Raw genomic sequence first — 11,828 nt, 5'->3', positions numbered from 1 at the left:
GCCACAGGCTCCGAGCCGACCATGGAGGGAATCATTATCGTAGAAATCCATGGATGGGGCACATCCATTGTACCCAAAACCAGCTAAGGAGTTTTTAGACTGTCTTTTGGGTGGTCTAGCCTTCTAGCCTTCCAGCCTAAACCAAGAGCCCCCTTGGAAGATAGCAAAGTATCACTTGGTCAGAGTTGCCCCAGCCCCTTAGCTGAGAGGAAGTGGCTGAAGTATTCATGACCCATGTCCTCTCTTTTGTAGAAAGTCTGCACCAAATGTGGGATCGAGGCCTGCCCTGGCCAGAAGCGGCCCCTGTGGTTGTGTAAAATCTGCAGTGAGCAGAGAGAGGTAGGGTGTCCAGGGCAGTGGGGCTGGGTGGGCGGGAACTGCATGCTCCCATATGGGGAATGGATGGTTGGCTGCTGGGAGGGGCTTCTCCAGAGGTCAAGAAGGGATTGCCCATGGTGTCCAGGGGAGGAGCATGGGAGTGAGGGGCTTGCCCATTTTCCCCTGTGCACAAATGGCCGTGGGCTCTGGCTCTATACCTGGGGGCTCTGTGGTTTCAGGGGACAGCCCCTCACACGGAGAGCATGTGTGCACATGGCATGTAGTAGGGAATTATTATACTGATAGTAGCAGCGACCTCAGGTTGAACATCTATGTGGCTGGCACTGTGCTGAGTCCTCCGTGTGTACTAATCCATTTTATCATTGTACTACCACATGGGTGGGTGCCATTCTTAGCCCCTTTTCCTGGTGGGGAAATGGAGACACAAGAGGTTAAGCAACTCTCAGGAGTAGGGGAGCTGAAAATGCGGAGCAGCCATGGTCTGCCGTGAGGGTGCTACCCTCTGCATCCTTTCTGGGGCCGAGATTTCATAGTTCAGGTTCCAGCCCTGTTTTAGGGAAGGAAGTTAAGACTTAGCAAGGGCTCTAGGACAGTAGCAGCTGGGGGTGGCAAGGGGACGGCTAGAACCACATCTCCTGACCCAAGGCCAAGGCTTTCTCACTGCATCAGGGTTGAAGTGGAGCTGAAACTGACAGGCTGTGGCTGGCAGCTGCTGGGAAGGGCGGGGAGGCAGGGTGGGGGCACAAGGAGCCTGGGGTAGAGGAGGGTGCACTTGGTTTCCCAGATACAGGTTTGTTTGCTTTTTTTAATCTTGCTTGGCCCTTGATCTATGATTTTAATTGAGGCTCCATAAAATATCTTCGGTTCTGGCAAGTTCGCAGCCATAATAATGCCCTTGAATATTGTTGCCCCGCCATTCTAGCTCTCCTTTCGTACATTTGAGAGCCTTCCAACCATCCTCCACAGCTCCTAACTCCTCTTTCTCATTTGTTTCTTTCTTCATCTTTCTGTGACACTTCCTGGGTGAATTTTTCAGTTCTGTTTCCCAAGTCACTCAGGCGAGACCATCTCCCCCCTGTTGGTTTTGCCGGTTGTCTTTCTTAGGGTTCGTTTTCTTCAGATGTTTTAGAATTTCAGGTGTGAGCTCATCTTGAGTAGGAGTCCATGTCTCCCTCTTTCCCGCCCAGCTCTCCTTGCCTGGTGGTTTGGAGTCTGCCTCCACCTACGTTGTGCATCCTTAGTGCTGAGCGGGGTGCCTGGGTTCATGGTGAGCTGCTAGTCCATGGGAATAGTGGGGTTGTTCCCAGAGCTGACATCCTGGCCAGGCCCCACAGTGGGCGCTGCTGCCAGCATCCTTTCCTCTGACCTCACTTTCTTCTATGTGTATATGCTCTAGTCTTGGGCAGGACCCTGCTTTTTTCAGCTTCCTTTCCCAGGTGGGAAACTCATCAGCCCCTTATTAGTGACTCTGCTCTGGGCCCCTGTCCCAAGGGACACTTTTAGTCCCTACGCCCTGGAGGACCAGTCTCCCAGAGGCATCCATCTGTTTCTGGACCTAGAGCTCAGTAGACTCTGACTTCTTTAGCCCCTCAAAGTAGTAAATATTTTGAGTTTCTGGTCAATTGAGACATATATCTTGTTTTAGAGCACATGCAAGCTTACTTACTGTTGCTTTTAAAATATTTTCATCTATTATTGCTGTGGCTTGTGGACAGGGAAGGCAGCGGTCAGGGTCTCAAAGTGTAAACTTGCCTACTGTCTCTCCTGAAAGTCCCTGATTCCTCATCCCCAAATGGAGATGATAATATCCACTTCATGAAGTTGCTGCGAGAATTCATCAAGAATATTAAAGTATACAAAATGGCACAGGGTAGATATTCCATAAATATTGGAGGTGTCTCTTCCTCCCCAGCTGAAAGTTCCCCCTTTGAACTTGAGGTCCTTTCACTCTTCAAGGCATCCCTTTTAGGATGCAGCTATCAGCTCATGCAGGTAATCCTAGCACTTTGGGAGGCTGAGGCAGGAGGATTGCCAAAGGCTAGGAGTTTCAGACCAGCCTAGGCAACACAGTGAGACCCTATCTCTACCAAAAAAAAAAGAAACTAATTAGCCAAGTGTGGTGGTACCCATGTGTAGTCCCAGGTACTTAGGAGGCTGAGGCAGGAGGATCACTTAAACCCAGGAGTTTGAGGCTGCAGTGAGCTACGATGATGTCACTGCACTCTAGCCTGGGCAACAGTGTGAGACCCTGACTCAAAAAATAAATAAATAAAAGTGATGCAGATCACTTTTAAGAGAGGAAATTTCTTAAAGCATTATCTTCTGGGGAGGCAGCCTAGCAGAGGGAAATGATGGTCACAGCTGAGCTGTGGAAGGACAGAGATGAAGGAGCTAAGGAATAAAAGGTGGATAGGATGGAAGATGAATTTAGCACACTTTCTCTGCCCTGTCCAGCCTCACTCTGCTTAGTAGTCCTGAGCCACCAGACATGGGCGGGCCTCCCACCAGCCTGCCCTAATCTCCGAGTGCTCCAATAGCCAGAGAAGGCCGAAATAGCTTAGAATAAATTTTCTTATCTTTCCTAAGGCGAAGAATATGAAGCTGTGCATTACGCTATCACTTTGTCCTTGAATTTTTAGAGGCTGATAAAACTCAGCAACATCAAGAATGTTCTCTCTTCTTGGCAGGGGGAGGGAGGGCAATTGGCAGGATCTCACTTATGTGCACAATGTGAGGGTGTTCAGCACGCCCCCCTGGGTGAAGGGCTCAACTACAACTTGAACTTTACCTTAGAATTGAAAATGATGTAACCGAAACGTTTGTACCCTCATTTTTTTTTTTTTTTTGGTGGTGGTGGGGGACAGAGTCCCACCCTGTCGCCCTGGGTAGAGTGCCGTGGCATCATCATAACTCACAGCAACCTCAAACTCTTGGGTTCAAGTGATCCTCTTGTCTCAACCCCCTGAGTAGCTGGAACTACAGGCACCCCTTACCATGCCCACCTATTTTTAGAGATGGGGTCTGGCTCTTGCTCGGGCTGGTCTTAAATTCCCGAGTTCAAGCAATCCACCTGCCTCGGCCCTCCAGAGTGTTAGGATTACAGACGTGAGCCACTGTGCCTGGCCTGTACTCTCATATTTATTTGAAATTAAAACAAACAAAAAGAATGTTCCCTCTTGCAGCACCAGGCATGTGGTAGACATTTCGTAGGTACGGGTGGGTTTGTGACTATGCACATGGTTTATATGGGTCTGGATACCTGTGGGTACCAAACCCACATGCCAGATTTTCCTGTCTGCTTTGAGGGTGGGAGAAGGCCAGGGTAACTGGTTTATTAATGCGTTTCTTCCTTATACAACCATCTAATCGTAATGAAGAGAGCTAAATAAAAGGGCACTTCAGATGTCAGATTTTAAGCTGGTTCTGAGTCTGTGATAAAAATTCAGAGTTCTGTCCCACAGCAAAAGCCAAATCCTAATGGGAGAACTTGGATTTTCTGGCTCAGCGCCTATGGCTCAACCGGCTAAGGCGCCAGCCACGTACACCTAAGCTGGCGGGTTCGAATCCCCAGCCCGGACCCACCAAACAACGACTACTGCAACAAAAAAATGGCCGGGCGTTGTGGCGGGCGCCTGTGGTCCCAGCTACTTGGGAGGCGGAGGCAGGAGACTCGCTTGAGCCCAGGAGTTGGAGGTTGCTGTGAGCTAAAATGCCACGGCACTCTACCCAGGGGGACAGCTTGAGGCTCTGTCTCAAAAAAAAAAAAAAAAGAACTTGGATTTTCTGATGGAAACTCTTGTCTCGCTCTGCCCAAGCATCTTATCTTCCTTTCCTTTCAGTGCCTCACTTTCATTATTTCTGGCTGTAATTGTAAGTATTTTTTCTGGAGTGAGTCAAATGCTAATTAAACAGTCCTGGGACTGTCAGTGTGGCGTTACTGCCTGTCTTGTGCACTTTGCCAGCATGAGCCTGGGCCCCTCTGCCCTGAGGAGCTTGCGGGCTAATGCATTTATTCGTTGAGGGCGGCATTTGGCACATGTTTACTGAGCATCTTCTATGTACCAGGCAAACGAACACAGGAAATTCTGCAGTGTCACGGATAGCCATAAATTGCTCAGGGCAAAGGGGAGAAGGGGTGCTGGGAACAGTGGGGTAGTTCTTCCTTTATATGGGGGTCCAGGAGGGTCTCACTGATAAAATGACCGTGTAACAGAGACCTGAAGCATGCTTTTGGTTATGTGGAGGGAAAGCATGCCAAGTAGGGGCACAGCAAGTGCAAAGGCCCTGAGGCAGGTGTGTGCGTGGAAGATGTGAAGCACAGCTTAGAGGCCAGTATGACTAGAACCAAGACAGGGTTGGGTTCTAGAGGAGGACAGGGATATGGTGGGAGGTCCTGGAGGTCATTGTAAGGACTTTGGCTTTTATACTTAGTGAAATGGGGAAGCCTTTGGAGGGTCTTGAGTTAAGCAGAGACATGATCTGACCTCTACCCTTTTAAAGGGTACACTGCTGTGTTATGAATAAATTTTAGACTGGACTATCAGAGCCAGGAGCATAGTGTTTTGTTTTCTACGTTTCATATTGCCTAGCTGAGTTCTTATCTGTTGTTCTATTAGAAGTTTTCATTTTTTGGCTTGGCATGATAGTGCATGTCTGAGTCCCAGCACTTTGGACGAGGCTGAGGCAGGAAGTTTGCTTGAGATCAGGAGTTAAAGATCAGTGAGACCTTGCATCTAAAAAAAGATAAAGACGAAAGAGAAAAGAAAGAATTTCATGTTTAAAAAATATTATAAACATTTTACTCCTTTTGATTATAAAATTAATGTGGATCATAGAGGGACATTTGCAATGTGTAGAAAAGTGTAAAGAAATATGTATACCCTGAAAATCCATACCCAGAGACAACTACTGTTAACATGTTTGGTATATTTGGGGGTTTTTTGTTGTTTTTTTTGTTTGTTTGTTTTTTGAGACAGATTCTTACTCTGTCACCCTGGGTAGAGTGCTATGGCATCATTGCTCACAACAACCTCAAACTCCTGGGCTCAAGTGATTCTTCTGCCTCAGCCTCCAAGTAGCTGGGACTACAGGTGCCCTCCATAGCACCTAGCTAGTTTTTCTATTTTTAGTAGAGATGAGATCTGGCTCTTGCTCAGGCTGATCTCGAACTCCTGACCTCAAGCAGTCCACCCACCTCAGCTTCCCATTGTGCTGGGATTACAGGCATGAGCCACTACACCCAGACTGGTATATTTACTTCTAATATTTTTTCTATATCTTTTTTCTTCTTCTTCTTTTGTTTTTTAGAGACAGAGTCTCACTTTGTTGCCCTCAGTAGAGTGCCATGGTGTCACAGCTCACAGCAACCTCCAGCTCTTGGGTTAGGCGATTCTCTTGCCTCCGCCTCCCGAGTAGCTGGGACTACAGGCACCCACCACAACACCTGACTATTTTTTTGTTGCAGTTTGGCTGGGGCTGGGTTCGAACCTGCCACCCTCGGGTATATGCGGCCCGGCACCCTACTCACTGAGCCACAGGAGCCACCCCCATCTTTTTTCAACTTAGATTTTAAAATTAACTTTGTATCATACGTATTTCCCAATGCAATCAATAACTCTTTGTAAACATTCTCAATGCTATTCTGTCATATGGATATTCTCCTAATTTAGGACATCTGAATTGTTTCCATTTTTTTCTTGATTAATAATTGTGCATAGCTCTTTGTCAACATTTTAGATTATGTACTTAAGATAGATTCCTAGGAGGAAAAAATAAACATCAGTGTTTATTTTCTTATAGACCCTTGAGTTACTATTTTTATTTATCTCCTAATTAGCTGGTATATAACTTGATGGAATTTTTGAAAAGGGCACTTAGATGGTAGATTTTCTGAGTCTTTTGCTATCTGATGGCTGTTCCCTTTATACAAAAAAGACAACTTGATTGTTAATACTGTCAATCCAATCCTAATGTTTCCCACGTAAAATTCTGTGGATTTTCCCAATCTTGTCTGCCAACCACAGGAAAAAAAGAACCACCATAGAAGAGAGGAAGCAAAGGTAATAGCTGGGAGATGTGGTACCCAGGGAATGAGATGCTAGTGAAACTGTGAAAGATAACTTATTTATAAATAAGTGTTAAAAATATTAATTAAAAGATGCAGGGAATAAAAACCAAATTGAACAAATAGGACCTTTGTAAAAAAGGCAAGCAAATTTGAAAAGGAATGAAAAGAGCCATTTTTATTTCTAAAAATGAAAGATATTACTAATGAATTTTAAAACTCAGTCCAATTCCCCCATAAATAGGACTCTTTATTTGTCATTGACTGCCAGGTGAGGCAGCTCACACCTATAATCCTAGCAGTCTGGGGCAGTGCCCATAGCTCAGTGGGTAGGGTGCCGGCACATACACGGAGGCTGACGGGTTTGAATCCGGCTGGGGCCAGCTAAAAACAACAATGACAACTGCAACAACTACAACAACAAAAAGAAAAGTCAGGCGTTGTGGCGGGCGCCTGTAGTCCCAGCTACTTGGGAGGCTAAGGCAAGAAAATCGCTTAAGCCCAAGAGTTTGATGTGAGCTGTGTTGGCACAGAACTCTACCCAGACTCTGTCTCAAAACAAAAAAGAAAAGAAAGTCCCAGCAGTCTGGGAGGCCAAGGGCAGGGAATAGCTTGAGCTCAGTTGTTGCAGATCAGCCTGAACAAGAGTGAGACCCTGTCTCTACTAAAAATAGGAAAACTAGCCAGGCATTGTGGCGGGCACCTGTACTCTCAGCTATTTGGGAGGCTAAGACAAGAGGATTGTTTCAGCCCAGGAGCTTGAGGTTGCTGTGGGCTATGACACTAGGACACTCTACCCAGGGTGACAGAATGAGACTGTCTCAAAAATTAAAAAAAAATTAAAAAAAAAAAACTCAGTCGAACTATACTTGTCATTTCTTAGATCAATGAACCTTGTCATTCCCATTACCAGCCACAGATGTTTCCTTATCAATTGTTTTTTATTGATTTTATTTTTGATTCCTAGTTGGTACTTTCAACTCTTTTATCCCTGATTTTCTCTGCACCCATATAACGTTCTGGGGAGCACAAAAACTGCCGTGTTTTCCTAATTAGCTGCTTGCCTTTTTAGACTAGCTGCTTATATAAGTGTTCTGTTTTCCAACTCCACACACTCCCTGTCCGTTCCATCCCCTCTGCGAACTGGCACACTCTTTATTCACTTGCCTGGTTTCCTTCCTGATGAATTGATAAACCCTGACTGACATGTGTTCAAGATTTCTTTTCCTTAGAGTCTTACTCTGCTGCCCCAGGCTAGAGTGCTATGGCATCATAGCTCACAGCAACCTCAAAATCCTGGGCTGAAGCGATTCTCCTTCCTCAACCTCACAAATAGCTGGGACTACAGGTGTCTACCACCACACCTGGCTAGTTTTCCTATTTTTAGTAGAGAAGGGAGTCTTGCTCTTGCTCAGGCTGATCTCAAACTCCTGAGCTCAAGCAATCCACCTACCTTGGCCTCCCAGAGTGTTAGGATTACAGGCATGAGCCACTGTGCTGGCCTGTGTTCAAGATTTTATTATTATTATTATTATTAAATCATAGCTGTGTACATTAATACTATCATGGGGTACAGAGTGCTGTTTCTATATACAATTTGAAATACTTTCATCCAACTGGTTAACATCACCTTCATGTCATTTTCTTAGTTATTGTGTTAAGACATTTATATTCTACATTTAAAGAGATTCACATGTACACTTATAGGATGAGCCATAGGTGTGATCCCACCAATCACCCTCCCTCCAACCACCCTCCCCTCCCCTCCCTCTCCCCTTTCCCCATATTCTTAGGCTAAAATGAAAGCTATAAATTAGTTTCATAGTAGGGCTGAGTACATTGGATACTGTGTTCAAGATTTAAAGAGACAACAAAGAGAATGGAATAGCCTTTATAGATGTGGGCTCTAAACAGCATGTCAGGCTCATGTGAAGAGCCCCCAGGGGCAACATGTGAATTAGAAAGCAGTTCCAAGGATGCAGCGTAGAATGAGAAATGGTTGAAGCCCGTGGAGTCAGGGCAGGATGAGAAGATCTCATGCAAAACACAAAGTAGTAGTCTGAGAGCCAAACCGCAGGCGTGGGGGAGAAGTCTGAAGCCAGAGTTACGCTTTTATTCTCCTTTAAACAACTCGTTGGATGTTTTTGCATTTGGAAATTTAAAATCTTATCTGGATATTCCTAGGTCATTTCCATTGATTTTTGTCAAGAACAAACATATCTGGCTCTTTGAGTCGGGAAAGCTTCACTGTTATGTTGCTTATTGCTTTGACCGCAATTATTGTGGTTTCCTCTCGGGAACGCGTATTAGCTCAAAGGTTGCATTTCTGTTCTCTGTCTTCTGTATTCATCATCTTTATACAAGACATTTCCTTCCCCCCCCCCCACAAATAGGACTCTTTATTCATCATTATTAAAAGTCTGAATTTGTCTGAATTTTGAAACAGATTGTTGGACTGGTGGTTCACATCCATCAGCTCATTCAGTTTTAGCATCTGTCATCCCCAATAGCCTTTCCAGACCTACTACCTTCACCAGGAAGCTCCATGAGGTCCCCCAGTTCAAACTTGGGCTTCTTCAGCACTTTTACTGGAGACATCATGGAGAGGATAAATAGATTGGCAAGGCTTTTCCAATGCTGTCTGGAATCAATACACTGATTGACTACTTCTTCTAAGTCATTTGCCCTCTCTGGTCATGATTTCCATCATCATCTTCTGGATTTGGTGAACCTGTCAGTGCTGGGCACACAAAGTCTTCTGGTTGTTGCGTTTTTTTAGTAAAACCAATACAGAACAGACGAAACAAATAACCATCGCTAGTCTTGACAGCAGCATGAGCTTCAATCATAGTCTGCCATTTTTTACCCATGGAACACATTTTGTCATGGGTAAGAAAGAGTCAGTCTGTGGAAGCTAGGAAGATTTTGCCCTGAACATCTTCAATAATCAGCTTGAATTTTCTAAATGCAACTTCATCATTCTGCAGATCAGCAAGACTCACTTCAAACACACGGCGCTTCAGGCCACTAGATGCAATTTTGGTACCTTGAATACCTGACTAATGTTTTTCCAACATTTCTTTTTTCCTTTTCTTTTTTCTTTTTTTGAGGCAAGAGTCTCATTTTGTTGCCCTTGGTAGAGTGCTGTGGTGTCATAGCTCACAGCAACCTCTAACTCTTGGGTTCAAGTGAATTCTCTTGCCTCACCTTCCCGAGTAGCTGGGACTACAAGTGCCTACCACCAATACCTGGCTATTTCTTGAGACGAGGTCTGGAACTCATGAGCTCAGGCAATCCGCCCACCTTGGCCTGTCAAAGTGCTGGAATTACAGGCGTGAGCCACCATACCTGGCCCCAATGTTTCTAATGTTGAACATAGCAGGTGCCTTCACATCATACCAATCTTTCTTAGAAAATGGACCAACCACTTTCTTCTTGGCTCTCTTTCTGCCACCCTCTGTAAAGCGCTCATTGCCAGCCTCCATGGTGCTGCTCAGAGAGCCAAAAGGGCATACGAGGTATTTTTACCCCCATTAGTTTCCCCTTCCATTCTGAAAAATCTTAAAGCTTTTCTTCTCCATCACTGATGGGGGAGGGGGAGATCTGACTTCATTGGTTCCCTGGGTTTTGCCTTGGTGTGTGTGCGTGTACAGACGGCCTAGATAGGAAATAGTCTTCAAAAGCATTTGCGTACAGTTTAAAGAACCATAATAAAACCAATACCCACTAAGCACCAGCAAAGCCAAGATATAGATCATTAACGCAATGCAAAAGTCTTCATGCCTAGTTCTGCCTGTGTTTGGATGTGACATGAATAAGATGTGTATTTTGCTGTGATTTCTTCTCTTATTCAACCCTGCGATTTTGAAATTGGCCCATGTTGATGCACGTAGCTGCGTTTGTTCCCCTTCCTGCCGTCTATATCTCCTTCTAATCAATGCAACCCTCCCCCTCCCTTGTCCATTCTACTACTGATCACTTTGGTCATTCTCTATTATGAAGAATTTTGCTATTAAACATTCATGTCTCCTGGGATGCTTACACAAGAGCTTCTCCAGGTTTTACCCCTAAAGGAGTTTCCATTGGGCCCTGGGGTGTGCCCGTGTTCAACTGTATGGGGTAATTTCCAGTCATTTTCCGAAGTGCTCACACCAAGTGATGCTCCCAGGAGCACAGGTGAGAGTGGCCACTGTCTGCACGGTCATTTCTGCCCTTGCCTGTTGCATGTAACTTCTGGTTCTGCCCTTTTCTCTTTGGCTTCCCTGCAGGGCTCCATCATTTTTCTCGTCTTGCCTGTTTTCTTCTTTTGGCTCTCTGTTCTATGGAAGGCCAGTCTTCATCTTTCTAAGACACCAAACAATCATCTGATTTTTTTTTTCCTGAACCCTGGCCTGCCACATTCACATGTACTAAGCACTCTAGAGATGTTCCCCCTTATCGGGGTCTTCAGGATAATATATGCCCCCAATCACCTCTACAGATTCTCCCCATCTCCCATTTTTCCTCCTGGTTGTCCACCTTCACATGCAGAGAGCTCTGCAGACCCCAGGTTGCTCCAGAGGCAGCCTCCGACAGCCCTTTTCCTTTGTCTGGGATTTTACCTGTGATCTCTGCTCCACAGCAGAGGGACCTTTCATTGCCCTGTGACCTGGCCCTTGAGGGCCATTGCAGCCTGGGAGGACATGAAAGGCTACAGTTTGGGGTTTGTGTCTCCTCAGCTCTCCCCACCTCTCTCACACTGAGTTTTGGTTAAAGAATTATACCTTCCCAGATGCAGCTCCTATTGACAGCCTGGCTGTCTTCTACAAGTTCTGTCTCCCAGGGATGAACATAGAGTTGGAGGGAGGAAGATGGCCACCACCATGCCAGGAAGGCTACCCAGGTGGCTCCAGACTTGGCCCCAACCCCTGCCAAGCTTTCAACCCCGTCTACTTGCCTGTTGTGGAGGGGAGCCCACTGTGGCCTGATAGGTCCCCCTCTCGTGCTGGGATTTGCAGTTCCTTTTTTCACATGCCTTCATGGGCATGTAAGTTGGGGTTGGACAGGACTGCACGGAGGGCTTCTAAATACATCACAGTGCAAACCGGAAATTCATGGCACTTATTTTTTAGCCTTTAATCCTAACAATTAAAAACAAAAAAAGGAACCGAGTGATTCACTCAAAGTTATGCTGTAATCAGTGGCAAAGTTAATTGGACTCTAAATTCCCCGGGATTCTAGACACCCTTCCTCCCGCCCCTCAAATGAACCTTGGGCACGAGAAGGCTGCTCTGAGGGTGCAGGCATCATCTGAAGGGGGTGGGCCGGAAAGGGATGAAGGCCAATTTGTAAGTAATTGAAAGCTGATTAATACAATTAGAGCGTTCTCTGTTCAGCCTTTGCTTTTGAGTCCTCAATTTCATAGCATCCTGATTCTAACCCAGCA

At 45.7% G+C, this 11,828-nt stretch overlaps 1 protein-coding gene across 3 annotated transcripts in view; it reads left to right on the top strand.

Annotated features, from left to right (window-relative positions):
- RPH3AL (rabphilin 3A like (without C2 domains)) overlaps nucleotides 1-11,828 on the top strand; it is a 147,769-nt gene that overhangs the window by 82,422 nt on the left and 53,519 nt on the right. For all 3 annotated transcript variants that reach the window (XM_023518712.1, XM_023518713.1, XM_023518714.1), the window contains exon 5: nucleotides 253-339. In XM_023518712.1, the coding sequence (XP_023374480.1) occupies nucleotides 253-339 (87 nt within the window). The remainder of the gene's footprint in view (nucleotides 1-252; nucleotides 340-11,828) is intronic.

Source organism: Otolemur garnettii, unplaced genomic scaffold (assembly GCF_000181295.1).
Source record: "Otolemur garnettii isolate 467f Iridium unplaced genomic scaffold, OtoGar3 scaffold00145, whole genome shotgun sequence".
Lineage (NCBI taxonomy): Eukaryota > Metazoa > Chordata > Mammalia > Primates > Galagidae > Otolemur > Otolemur garnettii.
This window is presented reverse-complemented; position numbering and strand designations above follow the sequence as displayed.